General features: G+C 39.2%; 1 protein-coding gene across 3 annotated transcripts in view; it reads left to right on the top strand.

The window, feature by feature from the left end:
* Positions 1-24,136, top strand: part of adnpb (activity-dependent neuroprotector homeobox b) — a 39,276-nt gene that overhangs the window by 8,378 nt on the left and 6,762 nt on the right. The window contains exons 2-5 of one of the 3 annotated variants that reach the window (XM_048549760.2): positions 8,449-8,613; positions 9,838-9,883; positions 13,974-14,086; positions 17,709-17,801. In XM_048549760.2, coding sequence (XP_048405717.1) covers positions 13,979-14,086; positions 17,709-17,801 — 201 coding nt within the window. In that variant the 5' untranslated portion in view covers positions 8,449-8,613; positions 9,838-9,883; positions 13,974-13,978. The remainder of the gene's footprint in view (positions 1-8,448; positions 8,614-9,837; positions 9,884-13,973; positions 14,087-17,708; positions 17,802-24,136) is intronic. The other 2 variants (XM_048549759.2, XM_048549761.2) reach the window with 2 other exon arrangements.

The following is a 24,136-nucleotide window of genomic DNA, read 5'->3' as shown; positions in this document are numbered from 1 at the left end:
GACTTGGCCATCACATCTCATCATCAGTGTTTTCACTGGGTTGTTGACCCGAGCAATGTGATAAAATGAGACAAAAATCTCAAAAATGAGAGTGGGAGCAAGGAGAAGGTTTTTTTGTCATTTGTGGTTTGATTTGAATGTGGATAACTCAGTTGATTTATGTATTTGTATTCTTTACATTTTACTCATCATGTTATAAAGGAAAACCTAGTTGTATAGACAAAATGAGCAACCTAAAGTGCAACAGTTACATAACTTCATGCCTAATTTGATAGTGGATATATGGATAGCTACTTTAATCTATATAAAGGGAGGCAATTTTTCAATTGTCTCAACATCTGAAAATTCTTCTCCTGGGAGGCAATGTATAAATTGTTAAGGCTACACAGCTTTGTTTTTCTGCAACCTCAGACTGCTTATTGCCTGAAATGAGAATGTGTTGTAATAACTTGTTAGTTTTTATTCCAACCCTTCTGGATATGAGACTAATTTTGAGATGGTTCTTCTGGCCTTTTTAATTTTTTTTATATACAAGCAAATAGAAAAGAAAGCTTTATGCATTGCTTTGTTGTGAATCCAATGAATCATCTAGAAAATACCCAGTACTGCTTTCTTGGCTAAGGATCTCAACAATTTAAAAAAAACATCATGTCTAAAGTACGAAAAGGAAATATTAACTGTGCATAAATTAAGTTTGGCTTGTGTACACAATAGGAAACTCCAAGTTTTATGCACGTTTACAAATGGTAAATTGTGGGGCATCTTTAAAGTTTTAAGACTTTGCTCTACTTTGTGATTTAAGTATGTGCACCTAACTCAAAAAAAAATCTTGTAGCTAAATTTCTGAAGAAGGGTCTTGACCCGAAACATCAAACTTTCTGGATCCTCTGCTGCTTGGCCTGCTGTGTTCATCCAGCTTCACACCATTATCTGTGAAGCTAGATTTGTTCATTTGGTGTCTGTTGTTTATTATAAGGTTTGAATCTTGATCTGTTTATGAAGTTGTTCTTGAACAAATTGAAATTGAAATGCATGACAGGATTGTTGCAGAATTGGAAAGAAATTAGTTAAGTTGAAATATTCCATCAATTTTGTTCTGTAAGAATGGAAACATTTATATTGTTATCCTTTTGGGGAACCTGCTCCTTTATATTTCCAACAAGTTGGTTACAAATCGTTTTACCATGCAACTATCATACCTCAGTTTTAAAAAATCGCTTGCGTAGCACAGCTAACTTTTTTAAGATAGTAGAACTGGGGTGAAGTGCTGCCTAGTACAAAAAAGTTATAGCAGTTGGAGTTTCTTCATCTTGGTGTTGAGTGAGTGAAACGTGAGCCCTGTGATTGTTTATTTGCTGTTTTGTTTCCTTTAGGAGTGAAATTTGTAGTGTCCTCGCATTCTTGAAGAGCAATGGATTAGTTAACCAATTTGCTTATTCACTGGATGCTGCTTTTGAAAGATAAGGTAGAGAGAGAGAGAGGAAACAAGCCTTTCAGGCTGTGTTAATGAGGCCACTTTTCCTTTCTGTTCTGCCAGACAAGTTATTGTAATATGGTCCATTTGTCAAACTATGTCGGTTCTTGATTTGATTTTCATTGTCGTTTTCCAACCTGAACATTCCGTGACGCAGGCAACTTTGAATTTCCCAATGTGGGAACCTGTTGTGCAAATGTGAATTCAAATGATTCAAGTTTCCTGGCACTTAGTTTTCTGGTTTCACTATCTTTGAATGAACTGGTAATGTCAGTGTAGCTATACTGGTATGTTCCGTATGGGTTCCCTGCCCTTGCCTCAAGTTGGTGGACAGGTGATCGCAGCAGCCACTTCAGATCAGAACAATCACTTTAGTCCACCAAGGTTTTGTTGTTCAAATTCATGATAGAAATGAGGTATCAACAGTCCTGTGTTTACCATTAATACTGTTATAATTACAGTAATAGAAAGGATGGAAATAAATATTGGAAGTATGTGAAACAATTTCTTGTGCGTATAATTCTAAATAGTTAGGGTCCATACATTGTGCAAATATACTTTGCATAAATTTGCAACTCTATGAAGATCAAGGTTGTGATTATAATTTCTGTTACAACATCCAAAAGGTGGAATGAAGTTTCTTTGAAGTCCATTACTCATCTGTTTGATTACTTGAAAAATTGAGTTAGAACAATCCATTTCAGCAATTAGTGATGTGGAATTTTGAGATTTATCTTGGGATAACTTGTGCTTGCACATGAAGATTTGGTAGCTTCAGCAGCTGCTATTTATGGTAAAGGAAGGTTGCTTTTCCATATTTTTTACATGGTTAATTTTGTATACTAAATTGATTTAGTGTGCCTGTGTAATTCTTTTGTGATTAATTTGGGTACAACATACTAGGCTGCAGATAGTGAATTAGTGGGATCTGTGCTGAAGAAGGAGGATTTAGATTACAAAATACGTTGATGTCACAGGAATTCTGAGTATGACCTATTAAATTATTGAGCAGTAAACATCATGAGAGGCAAAGCCATGGAGGATTCCTTAAGAAAAGGAAAATATTTTTGACATTTAAGGAGTTATTAGCTGAGAGTTAATCTCTGTCGGTAATGGTGGAACAATAGATTGTGTCACAATTTGTGACTCTAGTTTAATGTGGTAATAGTGGTTGGCAGAGGGATGAATGAGGATTGTAACAATTCATTAAGTCCTCACTTAAAGTTGTGGTTGGAGTCCTGATCGTCATGACTTTGAGTCTCTGTTAAAACCGGGGTTAGGTTCTGTTTGCACCTGTCCGGCATTGGGCATTCCATTAATTCGGATGATGTAGACCTGTAACTTCGTAGCTGAAACAAGTGCAAAACAGTCTGTCAGCACTTAGGAAGATCAAAATCTCAACGTCACCAGATGACTCAATTTTTGATGCTGGTTTGACTAACATGCTTATTTCAGTGAAATAAGCTTGACAGAAGACCAAAATTTCACCCTCACCAAATGAAGGATACATGAGATTGAATTAATAATATGCAATCACTATAGAGTATATATTTGGACCCAGGCTTCATCTAGTGGTAGAAGTTGGCCAGTGCAAGTACTTCGTTAGCTTGTCCCAAGACTACTTTCATTGACTAATTCCTACCAATAGATGGAGTCCTAAGACAGCATGGGAACAGACCCTTCAGTCCAACTCGTCCAGAGCGAACATGTTCCCGAACTAAATTTGTCCCACTTGCCTATGTTTGGCCCATATCCCTCCAAATCTTTTCTATTCATGTATATTGAGTTGTACATTCATGTAGATATTCTATTCCAAATGTCTTTTAAATGTTGTAACTGTATCAGCCTCCTCCACTTCCTCTGGCAGTTCATTCGTCACATGAATCATCCTCTGTAAAAAGGTGGTTTCTCATGCCCTTTTATTTTTTAAAAACTTTCTTCTCTCACCTTAAAAAGTATGCCCCCTAGTTTGGAACACCCCATCCTTATCTTTTGTGTCACATGATTTTCTAAACCTCAGTAAGGTCACCCCTTAACCTCCTATGTTCGTGAAAAAAGTCCCAGCCTATTTCTGTGACTGTCAGCCTCATACCTGGCAACATCACAGTAAATCTTTTCTGAAACTTCTCCAGTTTAATAATATCCTTCCGTAGCAGGGCAACCAGAACTACACACAGTACTCGCTGAAGTGGCCTCACCAACATCCTGTACAACATCAAGATTTATGTCCCAATTCTCTTACTCGAGGCTCTCAGCAATGAAGACAAGCGTGTTAAATGCAGCTTTAAACGCCTTCAAAATGTAGGAATGGGCAAAGCTAGCGGCAAAGACAAGACCCCCAATTTGGAAGATAAAAGACAATGTTGGGCAAGACTTAAAGAGCAAGGTATGGGGCTGGGCATGGTGAGCTTGGAAAACAAAGTCAAAAACCATGGGTAGTAGCAGTGGGCCGGAAGATGAGATTTGAAGTATTGAGGTGTGGGTGAAAAGCCATGTCAGCATGCATATGGGTCTGTAAACTGAAGTCTTGAACCTTGCAAACAATTAAAAGTAAATAATTTTTTAAATTTAATAATAAAGTCATAGAGACGTACAGCACGGAAACAGACCCTTTGGTGCAACTTACCCAGACATCCTAAATTAATCTAGTCCCATTTGCCAGCATTTGGCCCATATCCCCCTTAACCCTTCCTATTCATATACCCGTCCAGGGAGGCAATGGCCTAATGGTATTATCGCTGGCCTGTTAAATCAGAAACCTAAAAAATGTCCTGGGGTCTTGGATTCGAATCCCACCATGGCACATGGTGGAATTTGAATTCACTAAAATATCTGGAATTAAGAATCTAATAATGACTCCCCTTTCAAGGAGCTATGAGCCTGCACTGCAAGATCTCCTTGCTCAGCAACATGCCCCACAACCTTGCCATTAAGCGTATAAGTCCTAGCTTGATTTGCCTTTCCAAAATGCAGCACCTCACATTTATCTAAATTAAACTCCGTGTGCCACTCCATGGCCTATTGGTTCATCTGAACAACATCTCGTTGTGCTTTGTCGTAGCTGCCTTTGCTGTCCATTATACTTCATATTTTGGTGTCATCTGCAAACTTGTGAACCACACCTTCAATGTTCGCATCAAATCATTTATATAAATTATGGAAAGCAGGTGAGCCAGCACCAATCCTTGTGGCACGGTACTGGTCACAGGCCTCCAGTCTGAAAAACAGCCCTCTACCACTACCCTCTATCTTCTTTCTTAAAGTTAGTGCTTTTTCCAAATGGCTAGTTTTCCCTGTATTCCACGTGATCTAATCTTGCTAACCAGTCTACCACTAGGAGCTTTTTCGAGTGCTTTACTGAAATCTGTATAGGTCATGTCCACTGCTCTGCCCTAATCAATTCTGTTTGTTACTACTTCTGAAAACTCAATGAAGTTAGTGAGACATTCACAGCCTTGCTGGCTATCCATCATTAGGCCTTAACTTTCCAAATTCACGTAAATCCTGTCCTTCAGGATTCATCCCCTGATGTCAGGCTTCATTGGTCTATAGTTCCTTGGTTTTTCCTTACCACCTTTCTTAAATAGTGGCACCATGTTAGCCAATATTTATACTGATGCTACAATAATAATGTCAAAACAAAGTAGCATTGTGAATCCATATAAGTGGGAACTTAAAATTGAGAGGGATATATTGACAGTGGGATAAAGTGAATGATGTGCTGTATGAGGCTCAGCATGTAAATGTGACAAGGTGAGTGGCAAACAATCTGGTTTGGCCTGACAGTTAGCAGGAACAAGGAAAAGTGGTGAGCGGTGGTTTCTTGCAGTAGTGAAAGGCAATCAGTGGTTTTTATTTTTTTTTTAGCGAGAAGAATTTGCAGTTCATTTAAAACTGGCTGTTGTTAGTCATGAGCATTGTGTCTGCGCAAGCTGACATCTTCTCTGTGGATGTCACCAAGGACCAGCTCTGAAGAAGAAGAAGTCACAAAGGATGGTTCTTAAGGAAAGTTGACTTTTAAGATAGCGCAATTTAAATATTTGCATGGGTTAGTTTGAATGGATTTTTTCCAGAAGTCTTTGACTATTTTTGGACTTGTGTTATCTAATATTTAATAGTGTATTCTGCAGAAAGAGTTCACTTGTTCCATCTGTTCTGGTAGCATTTTTCTTGAAAACATGCTACTCGATCTAATCATCTCTCCGGTTTTCAAATAGTTATCTTTTACAAAGCCGTGGTGTTGTCGAACTTTATAAGCCTTTTTCCCCCAGTGTAGGGGAGTCCAAAACGAGAGGGCATGGGTTTAAGGTAAGAGGAAAAAGATTTAAAAGGGTCTCGAGGGTCAAATTTTTTTTACATAGAGGAATGGAATGCATGAGTGCATGCATGGAATGAGGTAGCAGAGTGAATGGTGATGGCATTTAAAAGGCATCTGAATTGGTATATGAGTAGGAAGGGTTTAGAGGGATATAGGCTGAATGCTGGTAAACAGGACTAGATTAACTTAGGGTATCTTGTCGGCATGGACAAGTTGGACTAAAGAGTCTATATATGCTGCACGGCTCTATGACTCTGGTATTCCTTCATATTAGTTGAGTATTGAGGAAATTATTGTGATTTAGCCTGGATAACTCTATAAACCAGTGTCCTATGTAGGCAAGTGGCCCCACTTGTTTTGAGATGCCAAGACATCAAAAGCTGCAGGTTGTGAGGTGAGGTTTCGTGATTTTTTTATTTGGATGGCCAACTCACAGACCTGAAAGTAGATGGAAGCCAAGCTATTGTGCTTCACATTATACTTCCATACTATTTGCTTTGCCTCTCTGTGGCACATTGTTTACTATGGCTCTTTTTTTGCCCATGGATTGTTCTAGTCACCACGTGACCTTCCTTGCTTTAATGACAAAAACGATAATTTTTTATTGTGATGACTTTTAAGTGTGCAGAAACACACAATGTGATGTGAATAAAAGTAAACTTCCTTGCTATTTGCACTGTACTTAACAATTTTAAGCCCCCATTTATTATTCTGTAGTAGAATTCCAGTATTAATGCCAAATTTTGTATTTTGCCCAAAAGGAAATTTGCATCCCGAATATAGTTCTACCTCATTGCAGCACTGTGAGTGGAAGTGACGGGGCAGTAACTGAAATGGCCATTTTAAGCTGTCCTTCAAAACAGTAGGAATAAACTGCATAAGTTAAAAGTCTCTTATGGGAGAGAGCTACGTTATAAAGATAGCATACGTGGGTTTGGCTACACACCAGTACACTACAGTCAAAGTAGTCCGTAAGTGTATTAACATTTTTTTGGAATTCAAATTTCGGCTTTCACTTTCAATTAAACTTTGTTATTGTGGTCTGATGCAGTGATTTGTAACCACAAAGACTACTTTAACTAAATCTTTCTATTTCGACGGCCACACATGAGTACAGGAAGGCTGTACTCAAGCATGCTTGGAGTATCAGGCAATACAGTTCAGACTGAGTGTTTTTCAAGGAAAAATGAATACTGTCAACTTTTTAAATAGAAGCAAAGTTGAGGGTAGAACTTATTTTTTGAAATACTGTTCTGTAATCTTGGTTAATTTTACAAAAGGTTTCAGGTACTATGTAAATGGTTGAGGCAAAATGGCTTGTATAATATTGAAAGCTCGAGAAATAGAAGTTAATTAGCGGTTGATTGCGTACCTTTGTTGCATACCGGAAGTTTTTAAACTTTAGTGCTGGTTCAGTGATAGACATTGGATGTTGACTGAGTTACCAGTGTACCAAATTAAACTTTTTTTTTTATTTAGATGTATATTTGTATGTGATTAATAATAGGTTAGAAGGAAAATGTAGTTTTTGTGGGCTTGTTGGTGTTAGTAAATACTGACAGTAGTCTAGGTATCATATTTGGATATATTGGTCAGATTTGGTTCAACAACTGCAACACGAGCAGTTATACTGGTACATCTAAGTTTGCATGCCTGCATATGCTTTTTCTCTCTTGCAAGTAGCTATTTGCAGATCTAAATCCAACTTGACATTTTTACAACGGTAAGTATTAGCATAAACCTAAATTGGCTTAATTTTGTGATCTGCCTTTAGGAGGATGTTTGTTTATGACATGCAATTTTTGGAGTCTGCTTTTGTTTGTAATAAATGGATCACCTTCTGTGATAAATTAGGCTTAAATTTGTCCTCAATAAACAGGACTTCACGATATACATTGCAGATATAGTCATAGTTACATTTCACTGAAACAGGTGCTTAGGCCAAACTTGTCCTTTCAGACCAGATATCCTAAATTAATCTAGACTGATTTGCATTTGATCCATGTCCTTCTTAAACCCCTTCCTATTCATGTACCCTTCCAGATGCTTTTTGAATGTTGTCATTGTGCCAGCCTCCTCTGGCAGTTGGGTCCATACACGCAACCCCCTCTGCATGTAAAAGTTGCCCCTCTGGTCCCTTTTCAAACCTTACCTCTCTCACCTTAAAATTATGCTGTGTAGTTTTGGACTTCTACTTGGGCAGAAGACCTTGTCTATTCACCCTATCCATGCCCCTTATGATATTATAGACCTCTAAGGTCACCCCTCAGGCTCCAACTCTCCAGGGAAAAAGCCCAACCTATTCAACCTCCCTATAGCTCAAACCCTCAAATCTTGGTGACATCGTTTATAAATCTTTTCCGAACCCTCCAAAGTTTAACAACGCCTTTCCTATAGCAGGGAAACTGGAATTGAATGCCGTATTCTAACAATGCCCTTACTGGTCCAGTGTGACATCCCAACTGCTATACTCAATGCACTGACCAGTAAAAATGAGCATGCCAAATGCAGCCTCCACCACCTCCGATTCCACTTTAAAGTAAAGTTACAAATTGGCTGGAAAGACTGTCTTGGCTCGCATGTTTTTAACTTTTGCCATGAACTGCTAATTTCATCCACTCTTCTAAGCATGTCTCTGTCTCTCTCTTCTATACAGGCACGCACACCCCTGTGAAGCCAGGTCCTGAGTTCAGCCGTAATAATAGGGCAACGGAACATGCTGGAAATATGTTAGGCTGGTAGCATCTGTTGACAGAAAGAGCTACTATTTCACATCCTTGATCCTTCCTGTTGTCAGTGTCATCGCAATAAGGGCCAGCATGTACTACTTCTTCCTAATTGCTTTCTGTATCTGTATGAATGCTTCTATATTCTTTGTATGAGTATAATCACATTTGAGCAACAGTTAGACTCCAACTTTTCTTGTTAAAATATTCTGCTTTCTAACCCTGAGGTGCATAACCACTTTATATTCTATCTGACTTATTGTCTCTTTGAAGCCTCTGACCCCGGCTTATGATCTCACTAAGATTTTGTATTGTTTAGAAAATTTGGATCCGTTACATTTTTGTCTAAGCTAAGAGGTCCCAGCACTGATCCTAAAGATGCTCCCAAAGTTACAGCCGCCTTGCTTAAAAATGCCAGGCTAACATACATACCTTAACTCGATTAAACTTTTGTTATTTTGCATGTGAGCCGTTTGTTTGCAGCACACCTGTTGGAAGTTATGCATGTTTTGTGTTTCACATCCTGATTTGTTTTTACCTATCCTACTAGCTAGATCTTCAGATTAAACCCTTTTATAAAATTGTCATACACAGCATACCTTTTTATTGCAGATGTGCCCATCTGCATTGTCAAGGCTTTGTGGCAGATTTTGCCCCTGCACCACAGAAATTTTCCAACCGCTTCTCCTTGAGTGATGCCCTGGATTTATTTATTTTTTGACCAAATGGTTACATATGGGAGCTACATTATAAGGATGCATTCACCACATAAAATTTGTATTAGGACTCTGAATTATGCTTCCAGAGAATTTTTGAGCTGTAATTTGAGTGTTTGAGCTTTTGTGTATTCATGAATCAGAATCTGTTGTATACATTTTATTCTCTAGATAAGCTCTTAAATACCTAAAAACTCAGATCATGAAGATTGGGTACCAATGCCATGTCACACATGCTAGATATTTAAATTAGCAAATGTAATGTCCTAAACCCAGGCAGGCTTGCCACAAACAGCTCTTTGAAAGAGTAGAACAATTTTTTTTGGATGTATAAAAATTACCTTTGTGTTAGTCCAGCACATTGTTAAAGGCAATAGACATGTCTCTCATTAATTTCAGTTGCATGTAATTTGTTGGTTGTTGATCATTGTTGTCTCTCAGACAGTAACTGATTTGTTACGGAGTCCTCCTAATTTCACAAGTGTTTAAAGCATTGTTAACCTTCAAAAGGTTGTACAGTTTATTTAAAGAAAGTTTTTCTCTTCCATAGGTTCATCTTTTAGTTGAAAGTATTAGTCAAAAATTGTACTTTATTTCCTACAGAAATCCCCTCATCAGCAAACTGTTAAACCTGGGGACAGAAGTTCAGGTGAGATGTTATATTTGAGGTTGCAAAGTATATAAAGCATTAACTTCAGACTATATTTGATTGTCTCCTTGTGTGTGATCTCCATACATGCTGATTCTCTGATAGGTACCCTATATTTCTTAATAAGACTTCTATATATCTAGCAGCCAAATGTCTTTTCATTGGATTCAATTTCTGCACCGGCGTGGTTACGTTGGAGGCCTGTCTTAGCTAACATCTCCCTTCACCTTAGGCAGTCACTGTCAGGTTAAGTCACCACGAGTTGTTCCTGGTAGTGAGAGAGCAGTCCTGTGGTCTTTTAGGACTATGAGACTTTATCCACCTTTTCAGAAGCACCTAAGAGTCTCTTGACTTTGCCCAAATTGTATGTGAAGCACAATTACATCATAACGACAGCTATTCTACTCTACTAGGCATTATATTTGAACCTGTTCCCTCACATGTTTTCAAGCAAAGGAGACTGATCAGAAGTGACTAATTTCTGCCTTCACTCTTCTCCCCCAGCCCCATGCAGCACGCGCGCACACACTGATTTTACTGATCAGTAAAGGTTAATTTCGAACTAGAGGCTTGTAGCAATTGTTAAGACAGTAAATGTATAATTTCTAAAGATAGATTTCTCCAGAATTTATAATTTTCCTGTTCATTAATTTTGCTTGTTTTATGGTTGGTCTTGCTCAAGTTTGCCCTGCCTTCCCCATACATGAACATTAAGTACTATTCTTTCTACTGGGCAGAGACTGAGGTTGTGTAAAGTGTGCCACATGCTCTTTAAGTTACACATTTCATGGTGCTCAAACTAACTTACCTTTTTAGAATGTATTGGCAAATAAGACAACAGCACTAAGAAGGCAGTTTCAAAATCTCCTAAATTCACAATTTGAACAAAATAAACTAAGAAATGCAGAATTTAAATATGAATAGAATTAATTTTCTGAACTTTGGAGTGGAGTTTGACTCCCCAAAAAATGTGGGTTTATTGTGGTGTCTTTATGGCTGCAGGTGTGTTCCAAGGGAAACTCAACAGGGTACAGTGAATTCTTTGTAATTTATGCTCTGTAGAGAGGGGTTTAGGGAGATAAAGCAATCATCAAAATTGAAGAGATGGACAGATTCATACTATTGAATGTATCTATCTGTTTTTGACTTGCAATAAAGATTTTTTTGTTATATTTTAATTTCACGGTCTTATCCTTGACTTTTATTTTAAAGCCAAGAAATTGTTTGGAGGAGTTTGTTTTTGTTTTTGGTTTTACTTTCGCAGCACCAGGCATACCTGAAAATGAGGTGTCAACCTGGTGAAGCCACCAAACAGGACTGCTTGCATGCCGGATAGCATAAGCAGCAAGTGATAGAGAGCTAAGCAGTCCCACAACCAAGCAGTCAAATCTAAGCTCTACTGTCTTGCCACATCCAGTCGTGAATTGTGGTGGGCAGTTAAACAGATCACTGGAGAAGGAGGCTTCACAGATATCTCCATCATCAATGATGGAAGAGTCTAGCATGTCAGTGCAAAAGATGGGGCTGAAGCTTCCGCAACCAGTCTTCAGCCGGAAGTGCCAAGTGGATGGTCAATTTCCGCCTCCAGTGGTCCCCAGCGTTACAGATATCAAGTCTCCAGCCAACTCTATTCATTCAATGTGATATCAACAGACGGCTGGCGATACTGAACACTGCAAAGGCTATGGGCCCACCAGTAATCTAGCAATGATGCTGAAGACTTGTTCTCCAGAACTTGCCACAATCCTCACCAAGGTGTTCCAGTACTGTTGCAATTGTGGCATCTACCTGACCATGTCGGAAAACTGCCCAGGTGTGCCCTGTACATAAAGCAGGAGAAATTCAGACCAACCAGTTATTGCCCCATCAATCTGCTGTTGATCATCGGTGATAGAAGGTGCCATCTGTAGTGCTGTCAAGCAGCATCTGCTCAGCAATAACCTGGTTTGTGACACCAGGGCCACTCAATGCCTGCCTTCATTTACAGCCTTGGTTCAGATATGGATTAAAAACTGAACTCCAGAGGTGAGGTGAGAGTGATGGCCCATGACATCAAGGCTGCACTTGACCAAGTGTGGCATTGAGGAGTCCTAGCAGAACTGGAGTAATATGGGTATTGGTGCAAATTCTCTGGTGGTTGGAATCATGCCTCTTATATAGGAAGATGATTCTGATTGTCGGAGGTCTGTCGTGTCAGCTTCAGGACATCCCTGCAGGCATCCCTCAGGTTAGTGACCTAGGGCTGACTATATTCATCTGCTTCAACAATTACCTAATGATGGAGGGAAGTTCACTGTGCAATGTTCAGCACCATTTGCGACTCCTCAGATACTGAAGCAGCCCAAATTCAAATATAAAAAGATCTGAATAATATCCAGGCTTGGGTTGACAAGTGGCAAGTAACATACACACCATACATATGCCAGATTATGACCGTTGCCAATACGAGACAATCTAACCACCACCCCATGACATTCAGTGGTGTTACCATCACTGTCTATCTCCCCACTATCAATGCGTTGGCGTTTATTGACTAGAAACTCGACTGGACTCCACATAAACATGTTGGCTACAAGTGCAAGTCAGAATACTGTGGCCAGTAACTCACCTACTGACTCCTCAAAGCCTGTCCACCATCATAAAGACATAGGTCAGGAGTGTGATAGAATACTTCGCACTTGCCTGGTTGGGTGCAGCTCCAGCAACCTCAAGAAGCTTGGCACCATCCAGGATAAAGCAGCCTGCTTGATTTGGCTCCACAAGCATCCATTCCCTCACCATTGATGCTCGGCAATAGCAGCATGTGCTATCTACAAGAGGCACTGCAGAAATTCACCACCACAGATCCCCAGACAGCGGCTTCCAGACCTCAGGGCAGCAGATTGGGAATGCCACGATGTTCAAAATTCAACCATCATCATCACCACTAACCCACCCCCTCCCCTGCCACTTGCCATCCTGATATCAAAATATACCAATGTTCTTCCACTGTCACTAGGTCAAAATCCTGGAATTCCCTCTGTTGTGGCATCTTGGGTCAATTCGTAGCAGGTGGACAGCAGTGGTTCAAGAGGATAGCTTACCACCACCTTGAGGACAACTAGGGACCAGCAATAATTTGCATTTAATTCTTGGCTAGTTTCTATCTCACTCTGTTATCAAGAAGCTGCAAGTTTGAGGGTGATACATGAGGTTCTGTCTGGTCACCACTTGAATTGTGATGTTTGTTTTCCAAAGACAGCATTATTGATGAAAGGATACATCAAAACCTGAAGCATGGAGCAAGAAAAATCTATTTGGCTTACAGAATCCCACCTCCTTAATCTGAGTGAAAATTTAGCATAAATATTATTTCATTCCAAAATATAATCAAAGAAAAGTCCAGAATATTCATTCATATATCTCCAAAACTGAAATTAACAGTAACATTGGGAACCTTTGCTTCTTGTGGATCTTTTACCATTCAGATTGCAGATAATCCTATGGTTGCCAGTCTTAGTACCAGATACTTAACCTTTTTTTAATCACTTGTTTGAAAGCGTAGACTACATGATCAGATTGTCACGTTACTGGACACTGTTGCAAGTTACTTATGATATGTAGCAGGGCAGTGAAGACTTCTGACATTTCAAGAGAAAGATGTTGGCCTCTGAGCAATTCATCACAACGGAGCAGTGCTATTGGAAAACTTTTGTCATGTAATTGAATTACAGGCATGAAATTGTCATCAAAGTAGTCACGATCTTTCAGATGTACCAGAAAAATGCTTCCTCCTTATTGAAATCCATAAGACCACCATGTATTTAAGTTGTCTGACTTTTTGCCCTGCACACTTCCAACTTTACTCAGTTTGCAAGTGAGCTGAACTGATCTAATCTGACATGTTGTTCATGAGTACTTGAATCAGTTTACTCCTAAAATTTGAGAACTGCTGATGATAGGTTAGGAAAACAGAAGCAGTGCAAAAAAAAATTCATGTGCAAATTACCTGTTACTTTTAACAGTTTATATTTCACTCTTTTTGTAATGCTCAATTACATCACAACATACAAATGATGTTGAAAATAACGTAACCTTTTTGTTCCAACAGAAACTATGTACCAGCTTCCTGTCAACAACCTTGCAAATCTAAGAAAGGCTCGTAAAACAGTTAAAAAGATCCTTACAGATATTGGTTTGGATTATTGTAAAGATCATATAGAGGTAAGTAGAAATTCATAGAGAAAAAAGACTGGATTCTAATCTATCACACACTTTGTAAAATTCGCTTTTACTAGGTCTGGAAGTTTTTCAAAGACAGTGAGTAATTTTTGTGGCCAAAGTCATCAATGCAGTTGAATGATATGGTTTCCAACGTGTTGTCTTATGCAGCAGCCTTAAAGCTTCACTGACACAGATAATTTTACATGTGTGGGGTAAGTAATTTTCACCATTTGGATATTACAAAGCTGCCTTTTTGGACTCCTCTCTCTGACCTTGGATGGGATGATGGTGGAAATTAGCTGATCTGTCAATGGATTTACTTAGGTTGTCTTCTGTATGTGCCAGAAATTCACACTGAAATTTTGTACGTAACTGACTAGGAATCTGATGTTTTCACCCTAACTTGCTTGAAATCCATGAGTGAGTTCCAGCCAAGCTCTGATTAGAACTATGCCTGACACAAAGGAAGATGGTTGTAGTTGCTGGTCAATCTCTCAGCGCCAGGAAAAATCTGCAGGAGTTAAGTCAGGTATTTTAGATCAAGCTGTTCAGAGATATCGTGAAACACCTCTGGAGCAGCTGGGCCTTGAACGCAGGTGAATTCCCTGGGTTATGCCCTCGTCCCAACTATCTTCACCTGCATCCTAGAGTTGAGTGGGGATTTGTATTGATGATGCTACGATATTTGGCACTGTTTGTGATTTCTTGAATACTGGAGTAAAGATGCTGAAATCGAGCAGTACCTAGACTACATCTGTGCTTGGGCTGACATGTAGCAAGTCACATTTGTGCCAGGCAATGACCATCTCCCAACAAGAAAATGCAAATATCGCTCTTTGACATTCAATGGCTTTATCATTACTGAATTCCTCACATCAAGGGGGTTACCGTTGACCAGAATGGAACTGCAGCACACAAAATTCTGTGCTGTTGCAATCGATCAGAAACCAGGATTCTTCCAGTGCTAACTCTCCACCTGACTTGCCAGGGACTGTCTGCCACCTACAGGGCACAGTCAGGAATGTGATGGAATACTCCTCACTGGCCTGGATGCATGCAACTCCAGTAGCATTGAAGTTCAACTCCGTCTGGATAAAGCAGTCTGCTCGATTGCCACCACTTCCACAAAGTCCATCCATCATCACTGCTCAGTCACAGTGTTGCAGGGTCAAAATTGTACAGCTTTTAACACTACTAGCATTGTGGGTCTGCCTAAATCGAGTTCAGACTTCAGTTCAAGAAGGTTGCTCACTGCCACCACCTTGATAGCAGCTAGGCACAGGTAATAAATGTTGACCCAGACCATGAGACCTGAAGTAATAAATAAGCAGTTGGGAACTGAGACAAGAACAATGATCAGTCATTTGTGGAGTGAGTTACGGTCACAAGGGGATCCTATTGGAGCAGCTTAATCCACAGAAGCATCGAGGCTCTTGAGTGGCCAGGTATGGGGGAGGGTTATGGGGCACAACAAATTGGGATTGGGAGGCAAGAGAATTAACAAAGGAGCAAGAAAATGAATAGTGGAAGATGTGAGAGGGAGAATGGAGGCTGAAAACATCAAGGAAGTTGGATTGTTGAGGTTTCGGGTGATTAAAAACAAATATTTTGGTCCATTGTCTTGAGGATAATAGAAGCAAACAAAAGGAAAACTAATTTTTTACACATTCGAGGTGAACTGGCTGCAATCATACGAGCTGTAATTAAATGATATTTTGTCATATGAAACCAGACCTTTTCAGTCACTGGCCATTTACCTCTGCATTTATTTACCTGAGGGATGCACCTCATTTGCTAATTTGTGATACTCTTGTGTAGTGTAATGTAACTATAGAGTAACTTTGTATCTCGATGCTGAACAGAGTTGAGTCTTGTCTTGAGTTGTTTCTTACTGACGGTTGTCCTAAATTTTCAAACTGCCTTGTCGGCAAATTTTGTACTCCATCCTGTACCAGGAACCTGTTCTGGTGTGCAATACCTTACTTTCTTTGTCATCTGTTAATTCTAGCCTGTGTAAAGACTGGTGTAGTTGGATTTGAAATTCAAGACCATATCTTCCATTCATAACTCTAGTTTTGGCAAAAGTACTTTTCCTTTTTAAAAAGAAAAGTTTAAAAACTATCTTCAAAATAATTTCCCTTAGTTTGAGGCAAGTGTCATTTGTGCGCGCCATTCTGGTCAGTTTACCTTTTCTCTCTCAATTTGTTCGTGGAAATTTAACCTGAACCAACTATGTCACAGGAAAAGTGACAAGATTGTATAAATAATTGATTTTGGTCTTTGGCAAAAATACTCAAACCTCATCATTTGAGAGCAGCAGTACAGGCTTTTTGACTCACCGCTTCTCAGCAAGAGTTGAATGAGGATAAACTGATGTGCAGTGCATGTTTCTTTCTCTCTCTCTCAATTTGCAAGGGAGCTGAATTAAGGTCTGAAAATTTTGTGCTAAATATTTCAAATGTATTAATTTTATACTTTTTAAGCATGGAATATTTTCAGTGATTTTGGATAGCTGCCAAATCAAGCCCAGCTTTCATTTTTAACGTTCTGAGCTAAAAATAAATGGTTTTAAACTTGTTCATTGTTGATTTGTTTGCACATTTCTTAAAGAAATTTCTTGACTGCTCTGCAGTCTAAACTGTTAAGCTAATACTGCACCAAATGAAGTTTAATGACAAAAAAAACCCTGCATTCAGATGAGTACCTTAATTGCCATAATGCGTCTCTAAATACAGGCATTATAGTTAAACAGGCAAGTCATCTCATTCTAGAGAAAGCTACATAAAGTTAATTGACGTGGAAATAAAAATATAAATTTTGTCAACAGTCTGACCCTTGGTCTTGTATGTGGCAATTGAAGTAACTGGAAACTTTTCTCCTGCATTGAATGGGCGCTTTTACATCTGACAGGCTGTATTATTTAAGGAAGAACTGTATGTGCCATTCTGCTACAGTTAACCAATTCCATCAAACTCTTGGACATAACAAGGTGTAGAACACAGCAGGCTGAGCAGCATCAGAGGAGCAGGAATGCTGACGTTTCGGGCCTAGACCCTTCTTCAGAAATTCAGTTTTCCGAAGAAGGGTCGAGGCCCGAAACATCAGCCTTCCTGCTCCTCTGATGCTCGGCCTGCTGTGTTCATCCCGCTCAGCATTTTGTTATCTCATTCTCCAGAATCTGCAGTTCCTACTATCTCTGAAACAATTTTAACCCCATCAAAGTCCTTTCTCGCTTTGCGATTTCAGAAATGTGCTCCAAATGGGGTAATTGTTATTAGGCTGCCCTATATTTTGCGTGTGAACAGGTTTTTGTTTTCTTAATCTCTTTTATAATGCACCATGTGAGCATCTCGCACTTCCAGTTATGCACCAGGTACTGCTTGCTGTCAGATGCACCCTTAAAACAAGCAATCAAAACATTCTGCATAGACAAACGCAAAGTATGTTGGCATAGATTGTACCATGTTTTTGCTTGGTTTGTTAAGCAATTATGATTTTTTTAATTCTTTATAACCTCTTTTCGGGGGGGGGGGACAAAAGAAATAAATGAATATGTATTGCTTAAATGCACAGTTTCAGTAGAACTTGATTAAAAATTGATTCATTTAAACTCTTTTTTCAGGATTTCAAACAGTTTGAACCAAATGATTTCTACCTGAAGAACACTACATGGGATGATGTCTCACTTTGGGACCCTTCTTCTACAAAGCTCCAGGTTAACTTATTTCCTGTGCTCAAGTGTTGATTCTTTTCTTTTAACTTATTTTAAGATGCGACCCAGAATTGTTAGCCAGTAAGGTGAACTTTATTCGTTAAAAAAATATTTTCACAAGGTTAAAAATTGCAAGTCTACACCAGTTCTTTTTTTAGTTATAGTTTGTGATTTGTTTGGAACTGAAATCTCCAGTAAATCTAAACAGCACTAGTAGTTATCATTTAGATGTTATTTCTAAGGTGGTGCAGAGATTTTATAAGTCACATGCTAATTTTCGTGCTATGACTATATTTGTTTTTTTTAGAAAGAAAGTTATTACTTAAACAAATGGAATATGTATCAAGAACATCACTTATTAAATAGAGCTGGATTATGCTATTTGGCCCTGTAAATCTCCTTCACAAAATCATGATAAATAGACCTTAAAAGGTGCTGATTCACATTTTGGTTTTAGGTAGGGGACTTGAACAAACTGCCAACACCCTGGATTTCAAGGTTTTGTAATTAGATCTTCCCTTCCTTTCATTTCTCATTTTTTTTTCTTTTCAGTTCTCCTTTTCTTTCTGTCCCTATTCAGTTGCGCCTTACTGTTCGTTCACTGTCTATTTCTTTTATCAACACCCTCAAATGTTTCAGTTTCTTCGGTCCGAGTCCTTATTCGGTTTCTAATTATCTTAGCTACTTGCATCTATGGCATTGCAAATTTAGGTTTCTCTCCCTAATTCAAAGGATAATCACCTTAAAGCATCATTTCTTTGAGATACTGCTTTAATTTCTACATTCAAATTAGCTAAATGTTGTCAATTGGCTTTAGCCAAAGATTTCAAATAATCCATCTTTGTTCTCTACACGCAGCAAAACCTACGAATATTCACAACACTTTGCAAATACAATCCATGCAGTAGCCTTCAACACACAACAGTCCAAAGCCTTCATGCACCTATTTCTTTGAGACGAGGATCCCCCTCAAATTCAATAAATTCCAATCCTGGATTGGCAGCCTCTTTTGTTTTCACCCCAGCTAATGGTATTTCTAGACAAGCTTGATGCCAAAATTAAACCTGACTTGATAGATCTCTGTTTTTGTTTAGTTTGTTAACATGATTAAATTGTTCAGAAATTCGTATGAGGCTGTAGATTTTTTTTTCAGAAACAGCACTGACTTTGGGATGGCATGGCCACTCAGTGGTTGGCACTGTGAGGCAGCAGTGCCAGAGACCTGAGTTCACTTCCACCTTCTGCGTGCATGCACTTGGTACATACCCCCTGGTCTGCACAGGTTGCTTCTGGGTGATGTGGTTTCCTCCCATTGTCCAAAGATGTACACATTAGGAGGATTGGCCACATTGAATCGCCCAAAGAAGCCCATAGTGTGCTGGCTAGGTGGATTAGCCAGGGGAAATGTAGGGTTACAAGGATGGAGTGGGTCTGGTTGGGATGTTGTTTGGACGATGGGTGTCAAATCAGTAGGCTGAATGGCCCACTTACACTATGAAAGGTGAATTTTTTAAAAAAAATCCATCTGAATATCTGACAGTTGGAATAGTCTCCAAGCATGCAAGAAAACAAAGTTTCAAGCTGTTTCCATACACAATCTTTGCAAAGACTCCATAGTCAGGAGAAGTTACATATCCATCCTAGGTTTAAGGTTCTTCTTCATTGACATCTCGCAATTTCCTTGCCGGGGACAGTGTGGGTAATTGAGTCCTTTGCAAAGCTGCTGATTGGAACTTTTCACAAATCTGAGTCAAAGCTTTTCAATTCTAATAACCTGCAGATTTCTAACCAAACTCTCCTGATTTGAAAACTTCACACACAAAGCCCTTCTTCTCGGGTAACTTGTGTCCTGAATTTCTCTTAATTGTTCTCCTTGGAGGAAAAACTAAACTGGTATTGAAGCTGAAATGTGACTTCTGAAATGTAGAACTTGCTGAAATCTAGATTCTTCTAAAGTGAAATAAAATGGCCTTGTGTGCTTGCCCTGTCTGAAGTTTAAAAACAACAGTATGGGTATCTTTTTATTAACACTGTCTACATTCCCCTAATTTTTCCTGCTGCTGCCTGGACCCAAAAAGTAAACGCAGATCAAGTTATGGACCTTCCAGGTGACTGCATGGCACAGGGGTCTTCAGTCACCTAGTCTCTGATAAAACGTTAAATTTAAGCCATTGTTCTGAAAAAACGCACTGACCTTGTTTAACACCCTTCATAGAAGTAACCCAACACCTGCCTTTGTTTTGAAATCTAGAATGTAACATTTGTGTTTGTATATAATTTATACATCTTTCATCACATTAAGATAGATTGTAAATAGCCAAGGGCTACAGATTTATATTCCTGCAGCTCCTCATTGCAACCTAAAAGTATCCCCTACTTATTGCCATTTCTCTTTGCCTAACTAATCTCTAGTCCATACTAATGTATTGCCTTCAGTATCATGACTTTTAATTTTGCACAGCAATACAGCACATCCAGTTTGCTTCTTGCCTAGCTTACTACAGTAATTCCTGACTAATGTTCTAGTTGAGGTCTTGAGGTGAAACTCCAAATGAATCAGTTTTGTCCTTTTTATAACCAATGTAAAAACTTTATTTAAGTTGTGTTGGACATTAACTAACATTGAATCCTTATACTTTGTATAGTTTAAATACTGTGTATTGCTAAATTCTTTGTAAATGACATACCTTTTAAAATAAATTTAAATATACAAAAAATGCTTACTTGACTCCTGCTTATCACTGACCCTTCTGCTCGCTGCTTCCCTCTCTTGAATCCTTGCACGTAGCAAGAACTTGGGAGATGAATGGCAAGAGGCAGGAACTAACCTATGGAGTGAAAGCAGTTGTGAGTTGCAGAGGTGAACTGCTTGTTGGAGGGCTGGGTGAAGGGATTGGACTGCAAAACGTTTAAGGAACAGTAGATGCTTTTCCATCATGGCACTGATTTGGATCACCTGACCAGTTGTCACAATCAGCATGAAACAGGTTTTAATAAAAATTCAGTGTGCTACCTTTATAAAATGTGCAATTTAATCAAAACTGTTTAAAACCAGCAAGTTATTGAAAATGTACAAATGAGTTTCATACTCAAATCTTTTACCTTTTTATTATTCCATGTTGACATTGCCTCTGCTGAATCGTATTGTAGTTTTCCAAGTCCTCCATTACCCAATACCTGTTAATAGATGCTAGCATTTTGCCTACTACTAATATTAGGCTGACTGGCTTCTGGTTGTCTTTTTTATTTCTTCCTCATTCCTCATGTAATCTACAAACTGTCCTAGAATTTTAAGAAATCCTGAAAGATCAATCCAAATGCAGTCATTATCTGTATGGCTACATCTTGTAAACTCTGATGCCCGAGATCCAAGGATATTATTGTACTTAGTCCCATTAGCTTCTCTAGTACTATTTATTTGCATATACTGATTTCATTTCAATGTTCTTGACTCTTGGCTGAGTTATTTCTAGACTAAGTTGTAACTTTGACCGCGTATACAAAGTATTTGTTTCATGTTTTCCTATTTCCCATTATCAAATGTATCTGCTTTAATGGGCCCTTGTATACTTCCAGTAATCTTTTGTTATTCATGTCGTTATAGTTACATAACCACTTCATGGCACAGAGCAAGTTAATTCAGCCCTTCAGTTTGGTGATGGTAGCCCATTAAGCAACTAAGTTAGTCCCTGCATCCCTTCAATTCCCTGCCTAATTTCTTTTTCTGATTTTTCTTTGTATCTGCCAACACTGCACCTAGTTCCAGGTCATTACCACTGCCTAAGACAAAGAAATTCATTCTTTCATCCTGCATCCCTCGTCCAAAACTTAAATGTGTCCCATCTTAGCCCTTGTAGCTTTAGCTAATGGAAAAATGTTTTCCCTGTCTGCCTTAACTAACTAGGCTTGCCATAATATTGTACACCTCCATCAAATCTCCTCTGAAACTTGTCTCCAAGGACTCAATCTCTGTCCTTTTGGTTGCACAGTTACATTTCAGTGTCCTGGCAAAAAGAAAATCTCTGAACCTATTCTAGATCTAATATTATATTACCAGAAAGGGCTAGCTAATAATCTTTGAGAGAACCTTTAGAAATAAATAACTGGAACATGATAGAATTGTGTTGCTTAAAAGTGTAATTGTTCAATCTAAAGCCAGGATGTTAAATTTGAACAAAGGAAATTGTGAATGAGCGGAAGATTAAATGACAATTGAAGTTCTTTCAAGACACACAGTAGTGTCGGTCAACTGTGATTAGCAAAGGAAATTCAGGATTTTAAAAGAAAAGGCCTATAAAGTTATAAATCCAAGATTTGAGAGGATAATGGAATATAGCAAGGGCTAACTAAGAAATCAATAAAGGGAGACTAAAATATGAATGTAAACTAGTAAAACAAAATTAGTAAGGACTTCTTTAGTTACACAAAAGAAACATCTAGCTAAGACAAAATGGTTCTGTTATGGACAGTCAGAAAAATTTAGAATGGAGAGAAGGAAAATGACAGCACTTAAATGATTACTTGTATTTGTTTCCTGCTGAGGAAGATGCAAGATATCCCCTAGTATTGAAGATCAAAGGGGAAGGAAATGAGTATGTGTTGATAGGTTATACTGGGGACATTGAGATTGAAGTTTGATAAGTCCTAGGACATAATATCCTACATTCCAGGGTTTGAAGCCAATAGATAGATGGTGAATGCATTGATCATTGTGTTTCAAAGTGTATAAATTCTGAAATAGTTCCTGCAGGTTGTGAGGTAGCAAGTATATTTTTTTTAAAATTAGATTCCCTACAGTGTGGAAACAGGGCCTTCGGCCCAACAAGTCCACACCGCCCCTTGAAGCATCCCACCCAGACCCATCCCCCTGTAACCCACACACCCCGGAACACTACGGGTAATTTAGCATTGCCGATCCACCTAGCCTGCACATCTTTGGAATGTGAAAGGAAACCGGAGCACCCGGAGGAAACCCACGCAGACACGGGGAGAATGTGCAAACTCCACACAGACAGTTGCCCGAGGCTGGAATCAAACCCGGGTCGCTTGTGCTGTGAGGCTGCAGTGCTAACCACTGAACCACCGTGCCGCTTAAAAATTGAGAGAGAATGAAATTGGGAAACTCCAGGTCTATGGATCTTGTATTTAGAACCTGTTATCAAGGATATTTGAATGTCATGGCATGAATTTGTGAATGGAATGGTGTGTTTAGTGAGCCTGTTTTAGGTCCTTTTTGAGGGTCAAATAAAATTGATAAAGGGGAGCGAAGGCTTTTAGTAAAGTCTCCCAGAAGAAGTTGGTGCGCAATGTAAACGCAGCAAGGAGGTAATCTACTGGCATGGCTTAAGAATTTACCAACAGGCAGAAACAGTAGGAACAAACACATCATTCTTGTATTGCCAGGTTATTACTTGTAGGGTACTGCATAGATCAATATATGGGACCTCATCTGTTCACAGTACATCTCAATTGTTTGGATGTGGGCACCGAACACGGGTGGCACAGTGGTTCAGTGGTTAGCACTGCAGCCTCACAGCACCAGGGACCTGGGTTCGATTCCAGCCTCGGGCGACTGTCTGCGGAGTTTGTACATTCTCCCTGTGTCTGCGTGGGTTTTCTCTGGGTGCTCCGGTTACCTCCCACAGTCCAAAGATGTGCAGGCTAGGTGGATTGGTCATACTAAATTGCCCGTAGTGTTCAGGGGTTTGTGGGTTATAGGGGGATGGGTCTGGGTGGGATGCTTCAAGGGGCGGTGTGGACTTGTTGGGCCGAAGGGCCTGTTTCCACACTGTAGGGAATCAAAAAAAATACAATAAATCCCTGTTTTCAGAACGTCGCAATGTGAGATGAGAAAATTTGAAGTGGCTTTGAGACGATTTGGACAGATTTACTGAGCAGGCAAGAACATAAATGGAATATGATGTGAGAAAAATGAGAAATTATTCACTTCAGTGGGAAGAACAAATGTACGAAGGATACCTTAAATGCTAAGATTGAAACTGTTGATATGTGAAGGGGAAGGGGAACCTGGGTGTTCTTGTCAGTAACTTGCTGAAGGTTAACATGCAGTTGCAGCAAAGACTAATGGGATTGGAATCTTTACTGCACAAGGATTTGAGTACAAGAGTAGTGAAGTCTGGCTTCATTGGTTTGGAATGTTTGTTCTTCTGCAGCTGTACATACAGTTTTGGTCCCATAACCGTGGGATAGATTATTGCCAGAGAGGGAGTGCAGCAGAGATTCTCCAGACTTGATCTTGGGAGAGCAGAATTGTCCAATGAAGAGATGTTGTAAAACCCAACTTGTATTCCCTCGATCTTACTGAACCCTACAAAATA

The sequence above is a fragment of the Stegostoma tigrinum genome, chromosome 19 (genome assembly GCF_030684315.1).
Source record: "Stegostoma tigrinum isolate sSteTig4 chromosome 19, sSteTig4.hap1, whole genome shotgun sequence".
NCBI lineage: Eukaryota > Metazoa > Chordata > Chondrichthyes > Orectolobiformes > Stegostomatidae > Stegostoma > Stegostoma tigrinum.
Note: the sequence above shows the minus strand (reverse complement) of the source record. Positions and strands in the feature narration are given on the sequence as shown.